Source organism: Dendrobates tinctorius, unplaced genomic scaffold (genome assembly GCF_039654945.1).
Source record: "Dendrobates tinctorius isolate UK_male_01 unplaced genomic scaffold, ASM3965494v1 ptg000201l, whole genome shotgun sequence".
Classification (NCBI taxonomy): Eukaryota; Metazoa; Chordata; class Amphibia; order Anura; family Dendrobatidae; genus Dendrobates; species Dendrobates tinctorius.
In genome coordinates, this window is record NW_027361868.1 from 10,852,170 (window position 1) to 10,875,163 (window position 22,994).

At 44.5% G+C, this 22,994-nt stretch overlaps 1 protein-coding gene across 2 annotated transcripts in view; it reads left to right on the forward strand.

Annotated features, from left to right (window-relative positions):
• Nucleotides 1-22,994, forward strand: part of TRAF5 (TNF receptor associated factor 5) — a 59,334-nt gene that overhangs the window by 19,898 nt on the left and 16,442 nt on the right. The window contains exons 2-3 of one of the 2 annotated variants that reach the window (XM_073553408.1): nt 18,232-18,453; nt 22,493-22,550. In XM_073553408.1, the coding sequence (XP_073409509.1) occupies nt 18,239-18,453; nt 22,493-22,550 (273 nt within the window). In that variant the 5' untranslated portion in view covers nt 18,232-18,238. Of the gene's footprint in view, nt 1-18,231; nt 18,454-22,492; nt 22,551-22,994 lie in introns of those variants that run through there. The other variant, XM_073553409.1, reaches the window with a different exon arrangement.

The following is a 22,994-nucleotide window of genomic DNA, read 5'->3' on the forward strand; positions in this document are numbered from 1 at the left end:
TCTGCTGCAGATCTAGCAGAGCTCTGAATGCTGAGCTCTGTTTAACCCCGCTAACATCTCTGATCGGCAACTTTCTGCCTATGCACAGTGTACACAGAAAGTTGCAAACAGTTGTGGTTATACACTCACTGGCCACTTTATTAGGTACACCTGTCCAACTGTGTGTTAAGACTTAATTTCTAATCAGCCAATCACATGGCGGCAACTCAGTGCATTTAGGCATGTAGACATGGTCAAGACAATCTCCTGCAGTTCAAACCGAGCATCAGTATGGGGAAGAAAGGTGATTTGAGTGCCTTTGAACGTGGCATGATTGTTGGTGCCAGAAGGGCTGGTCTGAGAATTTCAGAAACTGCTGATCTACTGGGATTTTCACGCACAACCATCTCTAGGGTTTACAGAGAATGGTCCGAAAAAGAAAAAAAATCCAGTGAGCGGCAGTTCTGTGGCCGGAAATGCCTTGTTGATGCCAGAGGTCAGAGGAGAATGGGCAGACTGGTTCGAGCTGATAGAAAGGCAACAGTGACTCAAATTGCCACCCGTTACAACCAAGGTAGGCAGAAGAGCATCTCTGAACGCACAGTGCGTCGAACTTTGAGGCAGATGGGCTACAGCAGCAGAAGACCACACTGGGTACCACTCCTCTCAGCTAAGAACAGGAAACTGAGGCTACAATTTGCACAAGCTCATCGAAATTGGACAGTAGAAGATTGGAAAAACGTTGCCTGGTCTGATGAGTCTCGATTTCTGCTGCGACATTCGGATGGTAGGGTCAGAATTTGGCGTAAACAACATGAAAGCATGGATCCATCCAGCCTTGTATCAACGGTTCAGGCTGGTGGTGGTGGTGGCATGGTGTGGGGAATTTTTTCTTGGCACTCTTTGGGCCCCTTGGTACCAATTGAGCATCGTTGCAACGCCACAGCCTACCTGAGTATTGTTGCTGACCATGTCCATCCCTTTATGACCACAATGTACCCAACATCTGATGGCTACTTTCAGCAGGATAATGCGCCATGTCATAAAGCTCGAATCATCTCAGATTGGTTTCTTGAACATGACAATGAGTTCACTGTACTCAAATGGCCTCCTCAGTCACCAGATCTCAATCCAATAGAGCATCTTTGGGATGTGGTGGAACGGGAGATTCGCATCAGGGATGTGCAGCCGACAAATCTGCGCCAACTGTGTGATGCCATCATGTCAATATGGTCCAAAATCTCTGAGGAATGCTTCCAGCACCTTGTTGAATCTCTGCCACGAAGAATTGAGGCAGTTCTGAAGGCAAAAGGGGGTCCAACCCCTTACTAGCATGGTGTACCTAATAAAGTGGCCAGTGAGTGTATATAGCTCATGAATATGCTTGACTATCTGGCAGCAGGTTTACTAGTTATGGTGCTAATCTCCTGCAGACTAAACTACGATTTTATAAAAATTATACTAAGTAGCCTAGCAAGTGACACATCGCTGAAATCAAGGTCTATGCCCCCACAGATTATATAGCAAAAACCTGGTGTCAGAGTCCCTTAAAATGGAACCTGTTATCAGAAAATGACTTACTGGCTAATGGGAGCCTGTCACTTTATTAATGTTGCCCAAGCCATGGGAGAGAACTGTCAATCACGTCTAAAGCAGCACTGGGAGAAGAAGGCTGGGGTCGGCACCAGACTAGTCTGGTCTCCGGTTACAGTCCCCTGCCCGATCTTAAAAGTTTTCCATTTCAAATTTCTACACACCATCAATACATCTGTGTTAAAAATAATAAAATCAGCCTAATCACGTTCCTCTGCTCTAATATCGGCTCTCCGCCGCTGCGCCTGGTACAATTTTACAGGCTGCACTGGCAAAGTCACAACTACAGCTCTCATGAGTGCTAAAGCCGTTCTTGGGGCTCAGTGGTAACGTTGGCGCAGGCAGCATAAGTTCAGTGATTGGCTGCAGCAGTCATGTGTGATATAGTCATGATGTCACCGCTGCAGCATGTAAGCAATCACTGGCAGCAGCAGAGAGGCAGTGCTTGAGCCCGGGGAGGATGAATGTAGCTGGTTTTACCATTTTTAACACTGGCACTCTGATGGTGTGCAGAAAGTTGTAAGAGGAAAATTTTAATTTTGTTTCATTTTTCCTTTTCTGCAACTCAACAGCCATAATTGTTTTTGTTATTTTTCACTTTTATGATGCTTTCTTTTATTACATTACATCATTTTTATGTGTCGCAAATATAGAAAAGAAGTAATTTGTTTAAAAAAAAACCTCTAGTTTACTCTTCAAATTAAATAACCTTTTGAATAAATTTGGCAGATTATTAGGTATTTTGCTATTTATAATTAAAGGGGATGTTCACTACTGGATATCCTCTGCTTAAAGGGATTATCTGGGACTTTGCTTATTTTTCCCTATTGGGCTGAGAACTTGCCTGTTCTGCCCGGTGCCGATCTCTGATGGCTCAGAGCGGTCACGGACCACAACTGCCAGCAATTCTGCTGCTTCACTTGGCTTCACGTCAACAATGCAGCTCTTTCTTTTCCGGCCTGCTCTGTTGATGGAGTATTACTGCAGATGTCATGCTGACTGACAGCTGGCTCCCTGCAGTGATGCAGCGGGGAGCCACAGGTCAATCAGCATAACGTCAGCAGCCATCGGCAGAGCAGCCTGGAAGAGGAGGAGCTGCTCTGTTGGCATGAAGTAACAATCACCGGCAGGAGCGGTCCGTGACTGCTTATTAGCTACAGCTAATCAATACCTTCATCAATGGGTGGACGCCCGCCACCTGTCAATCCAAAATCTAGTGTAAATGCTGCCTCCCGATCAGTCCACAGTATAGTGTAAACGCTGCTGCCGATCAGTCCACAATATAGTATTAAATGTTGCCACCGGTCAGTTTAAATTCTAATAAATGCTGCCCCTGGTCAGTCCACAGTCTAGTATAAAAGCTGCCACCGGTCGCCTCATAGTCCAATGTGTATACTGTCTTCGGTCAGTCCACAGTCTAGTATAAAAGCTGCCACCGGTCACCTCATAGTCCAATGTGTATACTGTCTTCGGTCAGTCCACAGTCTAGTATAAAAGCTGCCACCGGTCGCCTCATAGTCCAATGTGTATACTGTCTTCGGTCAGTCCACAGTCTAGCGTAACCTTATTAACCAAGTGTGTATCACGGTAGTGATTAGTTTGAAAGTTCCTGTTACTCCTGTAGCGCTGCTGAGAAATATCCATCATTGTTGGCAATGACCCTTTGCTTATTAAGTTTAGTTAGAATTTAACAGAAATCTCTGAGCAGTTCAGAAGGATTTGACCATTATACCTCAGACACCTCAGCAGAATACTTTGGCTGGATTTCCCTTTAAGCTATTAATTATGAGAACCACCCACTTATTCATGAACATGAGTGAGAGGGCTTTTTTCAGTGGTGAAGGCTCAACTTGATAATTTCCCGATTAATGAACACTTTAGCATTCTCAGACTGATTACCTTTATTAAACACCCACTTCTCTTCTTTGTCTTTTCTCCAATTGTTTGTTCATTGATACACGTTTTTCTGCTTCCTCTTTTCCATGTCCTTCCTTGGTTCCATTTCTCCATCTACGTTAAACCATAATTGCCAACTTTTCTAAATGGAGTTTCGAGAGAATTGGGTTTGCAGCTGATTTTTCATCACGATCATGCCCTTTTTTTTTGAGCCATGCCCAAATCTGTGCCCTGACCCCAGCTTGTGCAAATGGACACCAGGGTCCTACATTATGGTGTAGAAAACTTTGGGTTAGAACTGCCTTTTAGGAGGTTTGTGGTATGCCTGAAAACCTTATCAACTCTCCTGGGAGTCCAGGAGGTGTTGCCTTTTCCCTGAAGCTCCCCAGATGTTCCAGGAGAGTTGTGAAGAATGTCCTAACGGCAGTCATGTTACCGGTTATGTGAAGAGGTCCTCTCATGAAAATAAACACTTTATTATTTAAGGCTGCCTTTATATTAACTAATTTCTTCTTGTCCAACATGTATAACCCTCTGGGGATTGGCAAATTCCAAGCCAAGATGGGTCAAACATTTTGGTGCACCATCTGCAGGGAATGTGTAGCACCACTATTCAGACAAATGTCCAACATGTAAGGTTTGGAAAGTCCACCAAATCTGGGTCCACCAAGGTGCAAGCTGCTCTTACATAGCAGCTCTCTACACAAAAAAGGTAATTAAAATAAATAATTAAAACACTGACTTAAATGAAAGTCCAGTAGCGAGGAGACATCCTTATAAAATATTTAGCTTATTAAACGTTGAAATTCCAGAGGCCGTATCACCAGCCTACAAGTCTCTGACCAATGTGTCCTAAAATCATAGACACAACTGTCTGAAATGAATAGGAAAGCGATAAGGGTTCTGTTTCTAGAAGAAAGCAGACATGTTTTTCAAGTACCTTTAAAATAGTATGAATTTCAGTCTAATTGCAAAGGTCGACATCCCGATTTCAGCTAAGTAGTAATACCGGTATATCCTCCTTAACTAATTACTAGTTCAACCCCTTACATCTGTATACCGAATTGTAATTATTACAGTTCAACAAAAAGATTCGGAGACCACTGGTCTAAGAGCCACATCAGTAGTTCATGGTCTCCGGTCCAGATCTCTGTGAACCTTCTACTATCTGCAGCTTCTTCTGATTAGAAGGGCTGGGTCTGTTGCCATTGCATGGACTTTAGGACCTCGGTCTGACACCATTACATGGACTTTAGGAGCTTAGGCTGACCCCATTGTCTGGACTTTAGGACCTCGGTCTCACACCATCACATGGACTTTAGGAGCTTAGACCATTGCATGGACTTTAGAACCTGAAGATGACACCATCGCATGGACTTTAAGAGATGTGGCTGATGCCATCGCATGGACTTTAGGAGCTTGATCTGTTGTGATCGCTCTGGATCTTTGGGGCTGGATCTGACGCCATTGTATGGTCTTTAGGAGCTGGGGCTGATGCCATTGCATGGACTGTAGGAGCTGGGGCTGATTACATCGCATAAACTTTAAGACGTCATCAGCCCCAGCTCTTAAACTTTAAGAGCTGGGGCTGATGCCATCGCATGGACTTTAGGAGCTGGAGCTTCGCCATCGCAGGGACCTTAGGAGCTGAGGCTGATGCCATCGTCTGGACTTTAGGAGCTGGTGTTTACACCATCTTCTGGATTTAGGAGCTGGAGCTGAAGCCATCGCATGGACTTTAGTAGCTGGGGATGATGTCATTGCATGGACTTTAGGAGCTGTGGCTGATGCCATCACATGGACTTTAGGAGCTGGAGCTGACACCATCGCATGGACTTTTGGATATGGGGTTTAGGAGCTAACACTTCGCCATGTCTGTATTGTCTGTAAAGCGCTGTGGAATTAATGGCGCTATATAAATGAGTAAAATAGATAAATAAATAAATAAATAAAATGTGGATGTTTGAATTCATCCCTAATAAAGTTTTTGCAAATTTGCAGGCTGCAGGTGATGAAGAGAAGAGGCTGCTTTCCCCTAATAAGAGTGAGATACTAAAATTGTTGATAAGTACAACTGTTCCATATATGGCCGAAAAATTATTGAGGTAATTTTTGCAACAATGTTCAATGATTGAGGCTAAATGGTTGTTAAATATGACTTTAGTTAAATTCAATAAAAATTTATGGTTAAAAAAAAAACAAAAAAAAAAACAACTGTTCAGAAAGTGAATTTGAGTTTCCCATGAGCGTCATGTTAACACAATTATGTGTCGCTGACTAATATGTCACTTATATGAAGTTAGTCATAAGACATGGATAAGTACAAGACTGTAACGTAAGAACTGAAAGATCACACAGATAACTTCCCGGCTCGGTCTGAAAACATTACAAATGAAACAGAATTTCCTCCTGATATACAGAAAACAAATGTTGAGTCCCCGAGGTTTAGTCTCGTGGAGTTGCTAAAAACTTTATTTAGCCTTTATTTATCTATATTACGAGTGAAATATAGGAATCATAGGACCTCGGAGCTCCAATTCCTCAGCTTCTCTTCGATTCCTCAGCTTCTCTTCTAGTCCCATCTAGTAAAGACATGACCCATCGCTAGGATATGCTGTCACTCTATGATTGCCGGGATGGATCTCTGTGACCTCCACTGATCCTGAGAATGATTTGCAAGCGGCAGGGTTCGAGACATACTGAGGCTATGTGCACACGTTCCAAATTCTGCTGCGTTTCCGCAGCGTTTTTGGCCCTGCGGAAACGCAGCTGTTCCGCAGACATGGTACAGTACCATGTTAGCCTAAAGCATTTCAAATCCGCTGTGCTCACGCTGCGTTTTTTTCCGCGCGGTTTTGCTGCGGTTTACAAACCGCAGCATGTCAATTGTTTGTGCGGATTCCGCAGCGGTTTCACACCTTTAACATAGTGGAGGTGTGAAACCGCAGGGCTAAACCGCAGGCTAATCCGCAGGAAAACCGCAGGTCACTTTACCTGCGGTTTTACCTGCGGATCCGCATGTAAAAACCCCCAGGTGAATCCGCAGCATGTGCACATAGCCTTAGGAAGAGGTTGTATCAAGTGTGGAAGTTAGCTTCTATGCATAAGGTCCCCTTCACACATCTGTGTTTCTGGAACGTTTGGCGTCCGTTTTCACACGTACCGGAGACACGTGCACACCCATTATAATCTATGGGGCTGTGCAAATGCCCGTGTCTTCACACGGACCGTGTGTCCACGTTACCCATATGTAGACATGTCCGTTTTTTTCCGGGAGCACGGATGACATCCATGTCTCATCCGTATGCCGTCAGTGTGACGCGTACCGGAATAGAATGCAGAATGGAAAGAAAAGATTTCTATGTGTTAAAGTTGTGCAAAGAAATAGATTATTAATAATTAATATGGGAAACAGTCAGCATGGCCACCATATTTTCTAAACGCCATAGAAGAAAGTCTACCTGTGTTTACCATGATTTATAAGCCCGAGATGTGCGCCCACATATTACAATGAGAAAGAAAAAAAATGGAAATGGATCCAGCGATAGGCGGGGGGTAGTTAAAATATAACTTTGATTACAAAAGTGTTAAAAATATGGAATCACATATTGTCTGGCACTGTACACGCAGAGGAGCAGATCAACCCGTTTCAACGCTAGATGATCCAGTCCTTGAGATCATGAGGAAGACTAGCGTCGAAACGCGTTGATCTGCTCCTCTGTGTGTACAGTGCCAGACAATATGTGATTCCATATTTTTAACACTTTTGTAATCAAAGTTTTATTTTAACTACCCCCCGCCTATCGCTGGATCCATTTCCATTTTTTTTTCCTTTCTCATGCTTCTTGTTTGTTCATCTGGATCTGGGCGAGGCGTTGGTTGGTAGCAGGGAGTCCACGCACAGCACCCGGTGAGCTGACTATTTTTCTTTTTTGTTTTTACATATATGAATAGCTGATTGCTTTTTCACATTGGACAGTAAGAGAGATTTGGTCATGTTCTATGAATCTTATCTTTCCACATCTTAGTTTTGCACTTTTCTACTTTTCAACCACAAATGCCCTTCACTGAGACGGCCTCATATGTCAACAGGAAGATGATTCAGTGACACATAAGAGTAAGTTTAGAAGAGTTTCCTATTTATGGGCTGTCTGCGTTAATATGGAGGTGGCAATGGTCTCCATTTGGTTTCATACAGTAGGTTACACTGGCATTTGGGTTGGTGCATTGTGACTGTGGATCCTACACACCAGTCTGTTTCCTGGCTTCCACTGTCTCTTTTGCGTCTCAACGTCTCCACAGTCCGCCCGAGCTGAAAGAAATATTGTTTCTTCTGGTTCAGATGGAATGTGAACACTGCAGCCAATCAGTGGCCGCTGATTGGCTGCTGCAGTCGCATGATGTCTTCCATCAGACTGGAGGAGAACAATGAGGGGCAGAAGAGCAACAGAGGTCCCACAGGTGAATATCTGATTTTTTTTATTTTTTTATTAATTCCCCCATTGGACTGTTTTTTTTTTAAATAAAAAAATATACGGGGGGCGTGGCATGGCGGGCGAGGAGTGAGGACGCACACCGGAGAGCTCCCGCTCCTATTCTGAGAACCAACGATATAAGAGACTCACCCTGATGTTTGGCACCCCAATGCCCACAAGGAGAAGCCGGGGGAGTGCGCCTACAGGCCCCGTGGCACCTGAAAAAGCTCCCCACAGCATCTCCCGCTACTTTACGGGAGCGGGGAAGAGGAGGACTGCAGGCACAGGCGCCATGTTGGAACTGGCGCGCAGAGGACAGACGGGCCCGCCGACAGCAGGGAGCAAGGTAACGGAGGTGGGGGAGCGGAGTGGAGGGAGAGGAGACAGCGGGGGGACCTCCCCGGGATCTGGTAAAGCGGCCTTGGCGGCTGTGAAGGGAGCGGGGCAGACTTCTCACGGCGAGGGAAGCGCCACTGAGCCCCTGTCACCATGCGCTCCACAGGGAGACCCCGCAGACAGGCAGGAGAGGTCTGACGCTGATGCAGTCAACAATGCGGCCAGCACAGGCCTAGAAAGGGCCCACCTGTTATACCCCGCATCATACTCCCAGGGACGTGGCTCCAATCCTCCGGGCAGCAATCCTGTCACCATAGGAGATGAGACAATTCAGGAGAGAGCGGACCCCAAGACAGGAGAGCGGCCTAATCACTCCACGACAAACACTCCATCAGGAGAACTTACCGTCTGACATGTTTCCCCCACCTGCTCCTCAGCTAGTTACACCAATAACTTCACAATGCGGGCCTACGACCCCCCTCCCGATGGGACAGCCTATATTACCTACAGGAATCGATCTCGCATTACTGTATAATAAGATAAAGGATATCCCGACGAAACAGGATATGGAACAATACATTGTTCGCTTGGAATCTTCTTATAAAACGGAGCTTTCTATACTTAAGGATGACATCCAGCAATGCGGAGAGAAAGTTGAATCTCATAACCAACTCCTGACCTCCCTGAATGAAAGAGTAGAGGCTCAGGAAGCTGCCATGGCTGCTCAGGCTAGACAGCTACAGACTCTGGCAGAGATGCTGGACGATTCTGAAAACAGGGGACGCAGGAATAACATAAGAATACGGGGATTACCCGAATCAGTCCCCCCTCAGGAGCTGAAAACCACCTTGAGAGACATTTTCAATTCGGTATTGGATAGACCCCAGGATACCCCACTGGAATTAGACCGTTCCCATAGGGCCTTAGGCCCGCGTCCTAATGCACACGACCGACCGAGAGATGTGATCTGTCGGGTACATAAGTACCAGCTTAAGGACGCACTCATGGGAGCGGCGAGGAGAGCAGGACCTATTAAGTACTTGGATACCCACATACAGCTCCTACCAGATTTATCCAGATGGACCTTACTGAGACGTAAAGCCCTTCGCCCACTATTGGAGGAGCTGCGACAGCAGGATCTTCCCTATACCTGTGGGTTCCCGTTCTGCCTTCGAGTTCAGAAAAGGGGCAGAGTGCACCATCTGAGCCACCCCAGCGGAATCCCAGCATTCTCGGCTGCCCTGGACCTACACGAGGTGGACGTCCTCGACTGGCCACCCCTACCATCCCTTTACAAAATGGACGACGCTCGAGGAGGACAACTTCCCCAGAGACAGCGCCAACCTGGAAGACAGCCCAATAGATGTGGACGAGCACAGCTGGAAGGAGAAAATAACTGATAACGGGTTCTTGTGACTTTGGGGAGTTCTCTGCGTGGGTGGGCGGGGGATGGGATGAGGGATAGGCTTTATTAGCAAGGTAAGAGAGAGGACTACACCAGATGATGTGATTGGTCAGTCTCCCCTTTCCTTTTTCCTTTCCTCTTTTTCCCTCTTTCCTCTCTTGCCCGCCCTCCCCTCGCCCCCCCCTCCCATTGCTCCTGGATGGACGTGTCTTTGTGCTGAATATTTACGGATACGTGGTGGGACCGCCATCTTATAGAGTTTCATTTAAAGGGAAGTATGACTAATGGAAGTTTCTGGTAACATGGGATTTATGGTTGTAAAGCTGTCATCACTTTCAGTTTAATGGTACTGAAGACGAAAGACGAATGCGAGATGCGTTATATCAACGATTTAGGGGGCTGTTGAAAATGGTAAATATAAGTTTAAGGGGTTGATTTTCTTGCTTCAGGGTCAAGCGAATATTACTTCATTATAAGGTTGGGGACCGGAGGAGACGGGTCTCCATTTCTCTTCTTGCAGTACACTCACCCCTTGGAGGTGCTGTCTTGCCATCGAGGCGTACAGCAATTAGCACATACCTCCACCTGGTTTCATGTTATTAGTGGGCGTGTGCTTAATCACACCCGCATTGTTAACTTGTTAACTTTACCGTTACTTTTTGCTTTTCTAGTTTCTGACTCCTTGTCTACCCTTTGTGTTTACCCTAACCTCACCCCACTAGCCTTTCCCCTTCCCACAGCGGGCGCTGGACCCCGGAATGGACCCACCCCTTTGGAGGAGGCCTGATTCTCTCGACCCTAGACTACAGATAAGATGCCTGGTAAGACTACCACACCAAAGATCACATTGGGCTCCTTAAATGTCAGGGGCTTTAACACGCCACAGAAACGGTCACAAGTTCTGTACGGTATGCACAAGAAAAAAGTTAATGTATTGATATTACAAGAAACACATTTTAAGATCGGACATGTTCCTAATATATCCAACCGCTATTACACATCATGGTTCCACAGCGCCAACCCAGATTCACGATCGCAAGGGGTTTCCATTTCACTCCACAAATCCCTCCAACATACTATACTAGACACACTGGTTGACACGGAGGGGAGGTATGTGATCTTGAAGATCCAGATTTTTTCAACAAAGTATACCATAGCGGGATGGTACGCCCCCGGCAGGGATCAAATTCGAGCTGTTAGGTCTTTTTTGAAGACTTTAGCTGATTTTGCTGACGGGGTTGTTATACTGGGAGGGGACTTTAATTTGACTCTTAACCCGACACTAGACTCCACGACGGCGAGGTCCTACCTCTCTCCCCGACAGATGGCCTGTTTGAAGAAAGACCATCATGACCTGCACCTCACCGATGTATGGAGGCTCCTTAACCCCAATGTGAAGGATTACACGTTCTTCTCCGCGCCGCATGACTCGTATGGTAGAATAGATTTTTTTCTTCTTAGCCACTGTGCGCTGGCTTGGCATCCAAAAGCGACTATTGGTAGTTTTCTGTGGTCGGATCATGCCCCAGTCTTTCTGGACATCAGCCCCCCTGATTCAGGGATGAGGCAGTGGACGTGGAGACTAAACGATAATCTTTTAAAAGACCCTACATGTGTAGCTGACGTTAAAACTACCATAACGACATTTTTACAAGATCACACACATGACGACACCGCTATGCCCATCAAATGGGAAACTCTTAAATGTTTCCTTAGAGGGGTACTCATTAAACATGGTTCCCGTCTGAAGCAAATGAAAAATAAGGAAATTAGGGATCTTATGGAAAAAATTCTAATTCTGGAGACGAATCACAAGAATGACTTAAGAGCAGAGACACAGAGTGACTTGATCAAATGTAGAGACGACCTGAAGTCCCTGTTAAATGAGAAGTCCCGTATTCATAGAAATCGTTTTAAAAGTCTCTTATATGGCCAAGCTAATAAATGTGGACGTATGCTGGCTAGATTTCTACATCCACGTTGTCAGACCTCATATATTCCATCCATTCAGAAGCAACATGGACAGGCGACGTCGAATCCAACCAAAATCCTAGACATAATGAGACGATATTACCATGCATTGTACAACATAAACGGAGGTGACCCCTCTCGGTCACCTCTGGACCCCCAACCGCAAATCAAGTCTTACATACACGATACCGCACTTCCGACACTGACTACAGACCTAACGGAACCATTAGAAACTGATTTCACCATGGAGGAGATTGATGAGGTTTTTCGGAGCAGCCCGGCTGGTAAGAGCCCGGGACCGGACGGCTTTTCCCCTCATTTTTACAAAATGTTTCGGGAACAACTTAGCCCCACTATGACACAGGTCTTTAATTCCATTACCGGCGAGGCCCCATTTGTTCCACAATCTTTAGAGGCTTTCATCACAGTGATACCGAAACTGGGTAAGGACCCTACGGTGGTGACCAATTACCGTCCGATATCACTCATTAATGTGGACGTGAAACTTTACGCAAAAATTTTGGCCAACAGACTGGCTCCCCTTCTGCCTTTGGCTGTACACTCGGATCACGTGGGGTTTGTACGAGGAAGGGAGGCGAGAGACGGGATAAACAAGACCCTCACCCTGACTGCACATGCTAAAATAAAAAATAAACCAATGGCACTACTGTCGATTGATGCAGAGAAAGCCTTTGACCGGGTACACTGGGGGTTCATGTTCTCGGCCTTACGACAGATAGGCCTGAGGAGCCGCTTCCTACAAAGAATTGCGGCTCTATATTCCAGCCCTTCGGCGAGAGTTAGGGTCAATCGCGCATTGTCAGACCCTATAGTTATCAGAAACGGCACACGACAGGGATGCCCTTTGTCACCCCTCTTATACACGGTGGTCATGGAACATTTGGCAGTAGCAATTAGGAGGAACCCCGGTGTACACGGTCTATGGGTGGACCGTGTCCATTATAAGGTTTCTCTTTACGCAGATGACCTTCTATTGTATATATCTCAGCCACACATTTCCCTCCCATCGCTAATGATGGAGTTTAGAAAATATGGTGCAGTCAGTAATTTTAAAATCAATCTTCAGAAAACTGAAGCCCTTAACATATCCTTGGGACAAGCAGAACTTACGAGAACAATGGGGAATTTCCCCTTTAGATGGAAGAACGGAGCTATCCAATATTTGGGCGTTCAAATTCCTACTGACATGACCGACCTTTATAAACTCAATTATTTACCCCTTCTGGAATCGACCCTGAGGCGTTTGCGGGAATACGGACGAAAAAATATCTCATGGTTTGGGAGGATGAACTCTTTCAAGATGGATGTTCTTCCCAGATTTCTGTATTTGTTTCAGGCGGTCCCGATCACTCCGCCGAAGGCACTCTTCCAGACCATCAGATCCGCACTGATCCGATTCGTTTGGCAGGCTTCTAGGCCCCGTTTAATATATGCCAGTCTGACTGCTCCAAAGTCCAGAGGCGGTGCAGGTCTCCCTGACTTAGAACTTTATCATAGGGCATCCACACTAGTGCGCCTGTTTGACTGGCGATACAGCCATCGCTCTAAACAATGGGTCCAACTGGAACAGACATCCTTTGATATTCCCTTAAGACACCTCCCTTGGATCCGATGCTGTGATTTTGCGGCAAGCGGCTCTGAGGAATCAACCGGTTTTTTGGTACAGGAGACATTACGACTATGGAATCGCATAAAAATTAAGAAGGGATTAATTAGTGCCCTGAACCCGTTGATACCAATTTTTGGCAACCCAGACTTTCCTCCAGGACGTTTCAGGGACCGCTTCTTGGGCTGGCATATTAGTTCTGATTTACTCTTGGGACAAGTACTGGTGGGAAGAGATATTCCATCTTTGGGGTCTCTACAAGATCAGTTTCCCACTGAGAGGCTCTCTTGGATGGAATATAATCAGTTGAGGTCGTTTGTTCAGAGCCACATAGCTGGTCGTACATCTCGCCTCCCCGAGACAAGACTGGAAAACTTATTACAGTAACAAGAATCCCCTTCCCACTTGATCTCTCTATTATATAGAGAGCTCCATGTTGAGAACTCGGAGACGATCCCGAGCTATATCCGGGCATGGGAGGAGGAGATGGGATGTAGATTCTCAGTAGAGGATCTTAACAAAGCCTACCTATTCACACACAAAATGTCCCCGGCCGGGGGGCGCACAGGAGAAAAATTTTAAGATACTGACCAGGTGGTATCTGTCCCCCGTTAGATTAAAGTCTATCTTTCCGTCGGTGGAGGACACTTGTTGGCGGTGTGGAACTGAGAGGGGCACATTATACCATATATGGTGGCAGTGCTCCGCGATACAACCCTTCTGGAAGAGAGTGTTTCTGGCTTATCAAACAATTACTGGTGATGATGTCCCCCCTTCCCCACAAGTCGCCATCCTCTCGATCCTCCCAGGCTCCATATCAGCTCAGAAACGGAGCATTCTCAGATTTTGTATAACTGCAGCACGTATGGTAATCCCACGCCATTGGAGGGCAACATCACCGCCAACCATGGCGGAATGGGTGTCAGAATTTGCAGAAATTTTCCGAATGGAAGAGCTGATGGCCGAGATGGAGGGGGACAACTCCCGCTTGATTCGAACTTGGCATCCATGGATCTTGTTCAAAGAAACTGCTGGGCTGCCTCAACTGGCTGAGGAGGCTTCTTAGGGGCCGGTTCGGGAGTCTAGCGCCTAATTCCCCTCTTTCTCCCCTTCCTCCCACATTCTCCCTTCTTTACTACCCCTAAACGTTCCAATTATAATTTTTGTGTTCTTTCTTCTCCCTCTTTTTTTATCTTTCTTTCTCTCTCCTTCTTTCTATAACACACCCCCACTGAGAAATGTAAAAGATATTTCGAACGACCGCTACTACACTGTTCCTGCCCATCTATGGTACTAAGAGTTAAGATAATGAGAGGAAGGTTTACTCCCCTGGCTGCACCACTTCATGTAAGCAGAATGTTTAATGCAACCCATATAGCGGGGTTAATTAATACTAAGGGCCAATCATTCGGGTGGAACTCGGGTAGTGACAGTGGATCTGGGTACACTCAACATGCATTCTATTGGGAAGATGCGAAACTTTACCTTAAGCAGATGTGATAGAGTTATAAGGGATTGTTATAATGTGAAATTGTTCAGATGATGTACTATCTTTACCATTTTGTATGTTTATTTTCTTTACTCTGTCTGTCTATTTGATCTTTCTTTCACTAAAAATAGATTCAACATAAATAAAAAATATACAAGTTGATTTGCTTGCTGTGATACCATATACTACTATACTATATAAAATTACAGTAACCTGTAAAAGAGATGGTCGACCACGACCATACTGAAATTGTGACTGTACATACTTTGGTTCATGAGAGGCTGATGTTTTAAAGCAGGTGTTGAAAATGTCTGGTCAGAGTATGGTCAGATTGTTATCGGATTCTATCACATGAGGAGAAGATAGAGAGAAAAAATGTCTACATCTTCTCCATTTTGTCAGTGCGTGGAAATCGGACTGCACTCAGATGGTATCTGAGTGCAGACCGATAGTTTCCATGGACTCACTGACTTGCATGGCTGACTGCGATCCAAATATCAGATCAAACTCGGACATGCAGCGATTCTTCCTCGGACAGACTCTGTCAAAGGAAAACATCGGACATGTGCACGGCTCCATAGAATAACATTAGTCCGAGTCTAATCCAATGTTTTATCAGGTCCCTCATCCGCACGAGCTCTAAATCAGTCAAGTTACAGACTCAGGCCGGGATCACACACAGCGAGATACGGCCGAGTCTTGCAGGTTAAAACCAAGCTCTGGCGCCGGCACTCCGGAGCGGAGCGTGCAGCCGCACAGCAATACATGGAGCTGCACGCTCCGCTCCGGAGTGCCGGTGCCAGAGCTTGGTTTTAACCTGCGAGACTCGGCCGTATCTCGCTGTAGTGTGACTCCGGCCTCATTCATATATACGGACAGTTTCAGATGCTATCATTGTCATATAAACGTCACATAGGGCATCTTAATTTACTAGTGGTAACAGCCTGGAAAAGACATTAAAGAAAGAAAAAAAGGACTCGTTATTTAAATTAGATTTTTAGGTTAAATGATTTTTTTTGCTTTTTTGTTTTTGCAATTTTTGGCAATGTTTTTTTTCCCATATCACAATTTGTATTAAAAAAATTGAAAAAAAAAAAATTTGCAATTTTCATCCTGACCACTGGGGTTTTTTTTAGACTCTAATTTCCTGTTGTTTTAGAAAATGCACATTATATTAGCAGCAATGAACAGAACCTGATCTTTTGTATTGAAGCATCTAATGAGCGTGTAAAAAGGTCATTGGGAAGGGAGGGGGAGGAGGTGAGCTGTGACATCACTTATTGTGATTGGTAGATCATGTGTTATTAGCTGTCTATAGAGGTGTTACCAGTCATTGTAATCCTGCCTCTGATGATAAAGAGCCTGCTGTAAACTCTTCTTGAAAATGGCAAGATTACTAATTTTGTTATTTTTAATAATGATCATTAGTAGAAAAAAAAATTAGCAATATATATATATATATATATATATATATATATATATATATATTTAAATGCATATAACACAAAAACGTGATTTAAAAAATAGGTAATTTTCTGATGATAGCTTTGCTTTAAAGATACAGCGTCACATATAAAAATGAAGGTACTTCTTTCAAACGTGCTTCCAAAAGTCTGTGGATCCATACTGTACCTCTCTATGTGTCTGATTTCATATACACACAGTGATGTTTTATGCAAAGGTTTTAGCTGTAGGCACTTAAAGGGAACCTGTGAGAATGTTTTTACATATTGAAGATGTGATATGGCCGTATAGGCGCGCCCCCCCCCCCCCCCCCCAAATATAGATTATGCCTTTGTTGTAGATATCCGATGTGACAGCCATGAGAAATCCTGCATAGACGTCAATTGTAAATAGGTGGTGGAACTGCACTGGGGATGTTACTGCACTTGCACTGCTTCTGACACGCCCCCAGTGCACTTCCATCCTGATTTGCATATGACGTCTGCCCTCTTATGACTGGAACATTGGACCACTACAATAAAGGTGTCATTTTAATTGGTGTACAAGCGCCTTTACAATATTAGATAACACCCTGCCTCAAGTTTTTATGTAATTGTTTTTATTTAGATTTTCCTTAAATGGGTTGTTTCCTTGCAGAAAACTTTTTTCCCATAAGCTTAGTTTGTTGTAAGAAAACCAAACTGTGTTTCATTTACCCTCCCAGGGTCCAGGGCTGAGTCTCCGCCACTACCTTAGTCTCTCTTGTTTGGCTTGTTTCGACATCACTGCAGCCAATCACTGAGCGCAGCATCTCTGTCCATGCAGACCGCACAAGCTGCTCTGAGCTGCTGCGCTCAGTGATTGGCTGCAGTGATGTGGACGTGATGTCACCGCTACGCGCAAACAAAGGAGACAGGCAGCAGAGGAGACTCAGCGCTGGATCCACAGAGGGTGAGTAAGGCTGAGCTTGTTTTTTAACAATGAACTGTGCAAATAGGGAAAAGTTTTCTGAAAGGGGACAATCTTCTCCAATTTCTTATCTAAATGCATTGAAAGTATAAGTAAACATTTTTATTTTTTAACAGTTTTGTCCAGTTTGGAAAGCTCTGAAACTTTGCAAGTCACTTTATTAGGGGATTTGTCTTCGTTCCTGTTAAAAAATGTTTTTATGTAAGTGGCTTCCAAATTCCGTCTTTTCCCCAGCACGTAATCATTTGGAGTACAGAAAATGGCAGTGGAAGGGTCAGCTCAGCACCTGTATTTCACTATGGGCTCATTCAGTATTTTCCACCTACGAGAAAAATGGACCAATTATTCTTTTTAGGGTTGGGTCCAAGGGTCATCAGTGTTTCTTGTACGTCGAGAAAAAAAGTGTCTCCACCTTCTCTTTTCTGGCAGTCTGTGTTCATGGACCCACTGACTTGCATTGCCAATTTTGAACTAAGAGGTGAATCAAAATCAAACATTTTTTTTAAACAAAAAATTGGATATGTGCCCAGCCCCATAGAATATCATAGATACAAGGTTATCCTTGAAAACCACAGATTGCACTCGTACGAGGAAAAACCGAATGAGCCCTTACTCTGGGGATAAGCTGCTGCAGGAGACTGTTCTGACAAGTATGATACTCAGAGGAGGAGACATGCACCGATCCATCACTGCCATCATCTGTACTCCAAATGAATACATTCTGATACCTATGCAACTGAAGGCAGGAAAGTAATGGGTAAGCCCCGGCCCCACGCAATAGGACCTATGGGAAGCAGTGAAGGTTAGTATAATTTTTTTTATTATTTTGAGCCATTTTGATGTCTCGCTGGGACTTGACTTTACCGCGCAAGCGACCGACATTACTGCAGTCGTGAAGGACCCTGATCAAAGGTGCTAAACACTTGTTAAGGGGGACCTTGTCTTCTGCAGCGCTGGGTGAGACTCCACACCACAACATTTCCTGTATTTATTCTTTCACTTCCAGGAATATTCCTCCATATTTCATTCTTTATTGGCTTTGTTCCAGCTCAAACATGGATTGTGCCGACATTACATTGCATCCAGAAAAATTCGGCAGGCAGAACTCCAGCGCGGGATTGTCACTTGACTTTGAGCCGAAGCAGGAATATGTGTTTGTGGAAACGCTGCAGGAGCGCTACAAGTGTGCAAGCTGCCATCTGGTTCTTCACAATCCTCATCAAACAGGATGCGGTCACCGTTTCTGTGAGAAATGTATGCTGAGCCTGAAGTGAGTGCCGTACGGCTTTTGTAGCATGTGCTGCACTAACCACATATCTGACTACAGTATATCATTATCGTGACATTATCTGAAGACTCAGGCAGATATTGGGTGACGCGCACCTATGGACACCATTGCAATACCATCATCGCCACACACTGACTAGTACAGATTTGCTTTGTTAGGCTCACATACACTATATACTTAAAGAGAATCTGTCATCAGAATTTTGCTAAGTAAACTACAGACATTGTCAGGTTGGCGCTGTCACACTGATTAAAATGATACCTGGGGTGAAGAAATCCGTCTTGTGGTTCTTGTGTAATCAGTGTTAGAAGTTTTCAGCTAATGAGATGCCTGTGCTCTGGGGCGGGACTGTAGGCAGCGTCTTATCTTCCTGCTCTAAGCCAGAGAAACCAATGAAAGACCTGACCACAGGCTGCCCCGAAGCACAAGCATGTTTCTTATCATAGAGACAGAGAGTGACAGACTGTTTGTGCTTCGGGGTGGACTGTGGGTAGGTCTTTCCTAGGTTTTTCTGACCTAGAGCAGGAAGATAAGACTCTGCCCCGGAGCACGTGCATATCATTAGCTGAAAAGTTCTAACACTGATTACACAAGAACCACATGACGGATTTATTCACCCCAGGTATCAATTTAATCAGTGTAACACTGCCAACTTGACAATGCCTGTAGTTTACTGAGCAAAATCCTGCTGACAGGTTCACTTTAATTCTGTCTTACTGCTCTGACTATAGTTCATGAACCAAGTAGCTCAGGATTAACTGTTATGATGGAGCGGTCCTCATGCATTAGATCTTTCTAAGATTTCTGGTCAGATGAGGATATTATTCGTTATAAAAGAACTTAACAGCAAATTACCATGTTAGGATGCTACAGTTCTGTCCCACTCTTGATCACAGCCCCTTGAGTTCTAACAAACAGATGTAAGCGCATTGTGAGCGGACTAAAATAGCTGAAAGCATTGAATATATGAACTTGGAACTGCATTACTGCTATGTAGACTGTATTGTAAAATTGAGATTCTCAGTGCAAATTTTTATCAAATTGTGTGAGCCCATCTGCCAGCAATAAAACAACCTCTTTAGATGGGAACTTACACTATCAGAATTACCTCTCCAGATCTAGGCTACAAGTTTAACCTCTTTCCGACATCAGGCGTAATAGTATGCCGATGTCAGACACCCTCCCTTTGATGTGGGCTCCGGTAGTGAGCCCACATCTTTCCCAGCACATGTCAGCTGCTTTGAACAGCTGACATGTGCCCAGAGCAGCCCCGGGTGGAATCACGATCCAGCCACAGCTATGAACTCGTTAAATGCCGCTGTCAAACTCTGACAGTGGCATTTAACATGCATTTCCGGCAATCGTGCTGGAAATTCGCTCATCGTCACGTGATCGCGGGTCACCGATGGGTTGGCATGACAACCATAGGTCTCCTGCAGACCTCTATGGTTGGCAATGCTGGCTTGCTATGAGCGCCGTCTGGTGGTCGGCACTCATAGCAAGTGAGTAATTCTGCTACATACAGGTGATCTGATCATCGCCTGTATGTAGCAGAGCCGATCGGGTTATGGCAGCTTCTAGACTCCCATGGAGACAATTGAAGCGAAGCATGTAAAAAAAAAAAAAAAAAAATGTAAAATATAAAAGTATTAAAGAAAAAAAAAAAAGCTAAATTCACTCCCTTTTGCCCCATTCAAAATAAAACAATAAAAAAATCAAACATACACCTATTTGGTATCGCCATGTTCAGAATCACCCGATCTATTAATAGAAAAAAGGATTAACCTGATCGATAAACGGCGTAGTGAGAAAAAAAGTCAAAACGCCAAAATTACGTTTTTTTGGTCGCCACGAAATTACATTAAAATGTACTCGTAATAAATGGTGAACAAAAGATCATATGTGCACCAAAATGGTATAAAAAAAATGTCAGCTCGGCACACAAAAAATAAGCCATCACCCAACCCGAGGTCACAAAAAATGGAGACACTACGGTGGGGCGGAAAATTGCGCAATTTTTTTTTTAAACAAAGTTTGGAATTTTTTTTTACCGCTTAAATAAAAAAGAACCTAGACATGTTTGGTGTCTATGAACTCGTAATGATCTGGAGAATCATAATGGCAGGTCAGTTTTAGCATTTAGTGAACATAGTAAAGAAGCAAAACAAAAAAAACAACTATGGGATTGCACTTTTTTTGGCAATTTCACCGCACTTGAAATTTTTTTTCCCGTTTTCCAGTACACGATATGTTAAAACCAATGATGTTGTTCAAAAGTACAACTCGTCCCGCAAAAAAAACAAGCCCTCACACGGCCATGTTGATGAAAAAAATAAAAAAGTTGTAGCTCTGGGAAGAAGAGAAGCCAAAAAAACGAAAAAAAAAAGCAAAATCGAAAATACCTCTGGTCATGAAGGGGTTAAAATGCAGGCAGGCTACAACTCTAATTAAAACACTCTTAATCCCCCGTCACACACAGCGATCTCGCTAGCGAGATCGCTGCTGAGTCACAAGTTTTGTGACGCAACAGCGATCTCTCCAGCGAGATCGCTGTGTGTGACAGCGATCAGCGACCGGCCCCCCTGCCGGGTATCGCTGATCGTTGTGGAAAGGGGTGGACATTTTTTTGATCGCTGGTCTCCCGCTGGCCAGCACGCATCGCTGCGTGTGGTAGGTGGGAGACCAGCGATCAGCGAGCAGGAGCTTGTAACCAAGGTACACAGCGGGTTTGTAAGCGCGCACGGCGCTTAGAAACCCGCTGTTTACCTTGGTTGCCAGCTCCCTGCACCAGTGCACTGGTCTCTAAGGTACACAGCGACGTGCGTGCTCGCCGTCGCTGATCGCTGGTGAAGCTGCCTGTTTGGCAGCTCACCAGCGATCATGTAGCGACTCACCAGCAGCGATCCTGACAAGTTGATATCGTTGTTGGGATCGCTGGTGAGTCGCCATGTGTGACGGGGCCCTTAGACTAATCGGCTTAGACAAATTTTATCAAAATGTAAACTAAAAATCGTAAATTTCTAAGAACTGTCTGTATAGCAGTAATGAAAGACGCAAGGATAAAAACAATGAGCGAATACCCTGCAGTAAGTAAATAAATAGTGATAGTACATGTACATAACATAGGTACTTAGTGGAATACACCTTGGTACTAGCTATGTGCATGATTAGATATACGGTACTTAAAAGCCTCAAAAGGAACAACAACAAAAATGAGAAAAATGCTCAATACAGGAAAATTAAAGCTGACCTATGGCTAAAACCAAAATATGTCTCTACGAAGTAATGCATGCCTCCAGCTCCCGCCACAGAGGGGTCTATCGACCCTTTCATTAGCCTGAAAGGACATTCTCATAAGGTCCCCAAAATGGACTCTGTTAGGCTATGTGCACACGGTGCGTATTCTGTGCTTGCATTTTCTGTGCAGAATTCACGAAATCCGCAGGTCAAATGACCTGCATTTTTCCTGCGGATTTCTTCCTCTTTTTTGCGGTTTTTGTGCGGCTTTCCACCTGCGGACTCCTATAGTGGAGTAGTTGGAAAACTGCACAAAAGAAGTCACATGCTGCTTTTTTTTTTGCCGCACGAAAACCGCGCGGAAAAAAACGCAGCATGTGCACAGCGGGTTTTTATTTTTCATAGTCTTTAATGGTACTGTACATCACCTGCAGTTCTGCAGCAGAATCCGCACCGTGTGCACAGGGCCTTAACGTGCTTCAGGATTATTGAAGTCCTTAGTATGCTCCTGCATATGTACTTTTAAAATCTCCTGGATGTACAACCTATATAAGAAATCTCATACGTAGCAATGAAAACAATGAAAAACCTGGACATGTGAACAGCAGCATATTCTATCTGTCAAAAATGGATGTTAGAATGAGGCCTTACCTGTATTTTGCTCAGATTAAATGGACCCTACGTTTCTGATCATATCTGATTCTATATACAGAATGTGCATAGGAATCCAGTATAAATATTTGTAATTGTGGCTGACACATACTCCATCATCCCTTTTTTGCAGAGAGTTGTATGAAATTCCTCAGTGTCCGATGGACAAAGAAAATATTAAAATACAAGAGGTAAGAAAAACCAGTCTTTTATTACGCAAATCGTCCATTAATCTGGCACCCAGCTGTCCAAAATTCCTTCTACTATGGCACAAAAGAACCTAAAGCCAGGTAAACATGAAATGACCAGATAGTGTTGTGCCCCATATTAGGGGTCTGTTCACCTTTGTGAGATGTGCTTATAACAGGTACAACTCTGAGAACTTGTAAAGCGTGGATCAGCTGCTGTTCCTCCTTGTGCCGGTTATGCACAATGGCAACTACAAAAACTGTCACAAGATGTAGAAAAAAACAAGGAACCATGGGCAGTGCTAGAAAAAATTACAGCTTGTGGGTAGAGGTACAGTAGCTTTATTGAGGCTATGTTCTTCAGCACTGTCCAGGTGTCTTCATCAAGGCCATATAAATGAAGATCATGTCCACTCTCTATCTTAAACTCAACCTCTCCAAAACTGA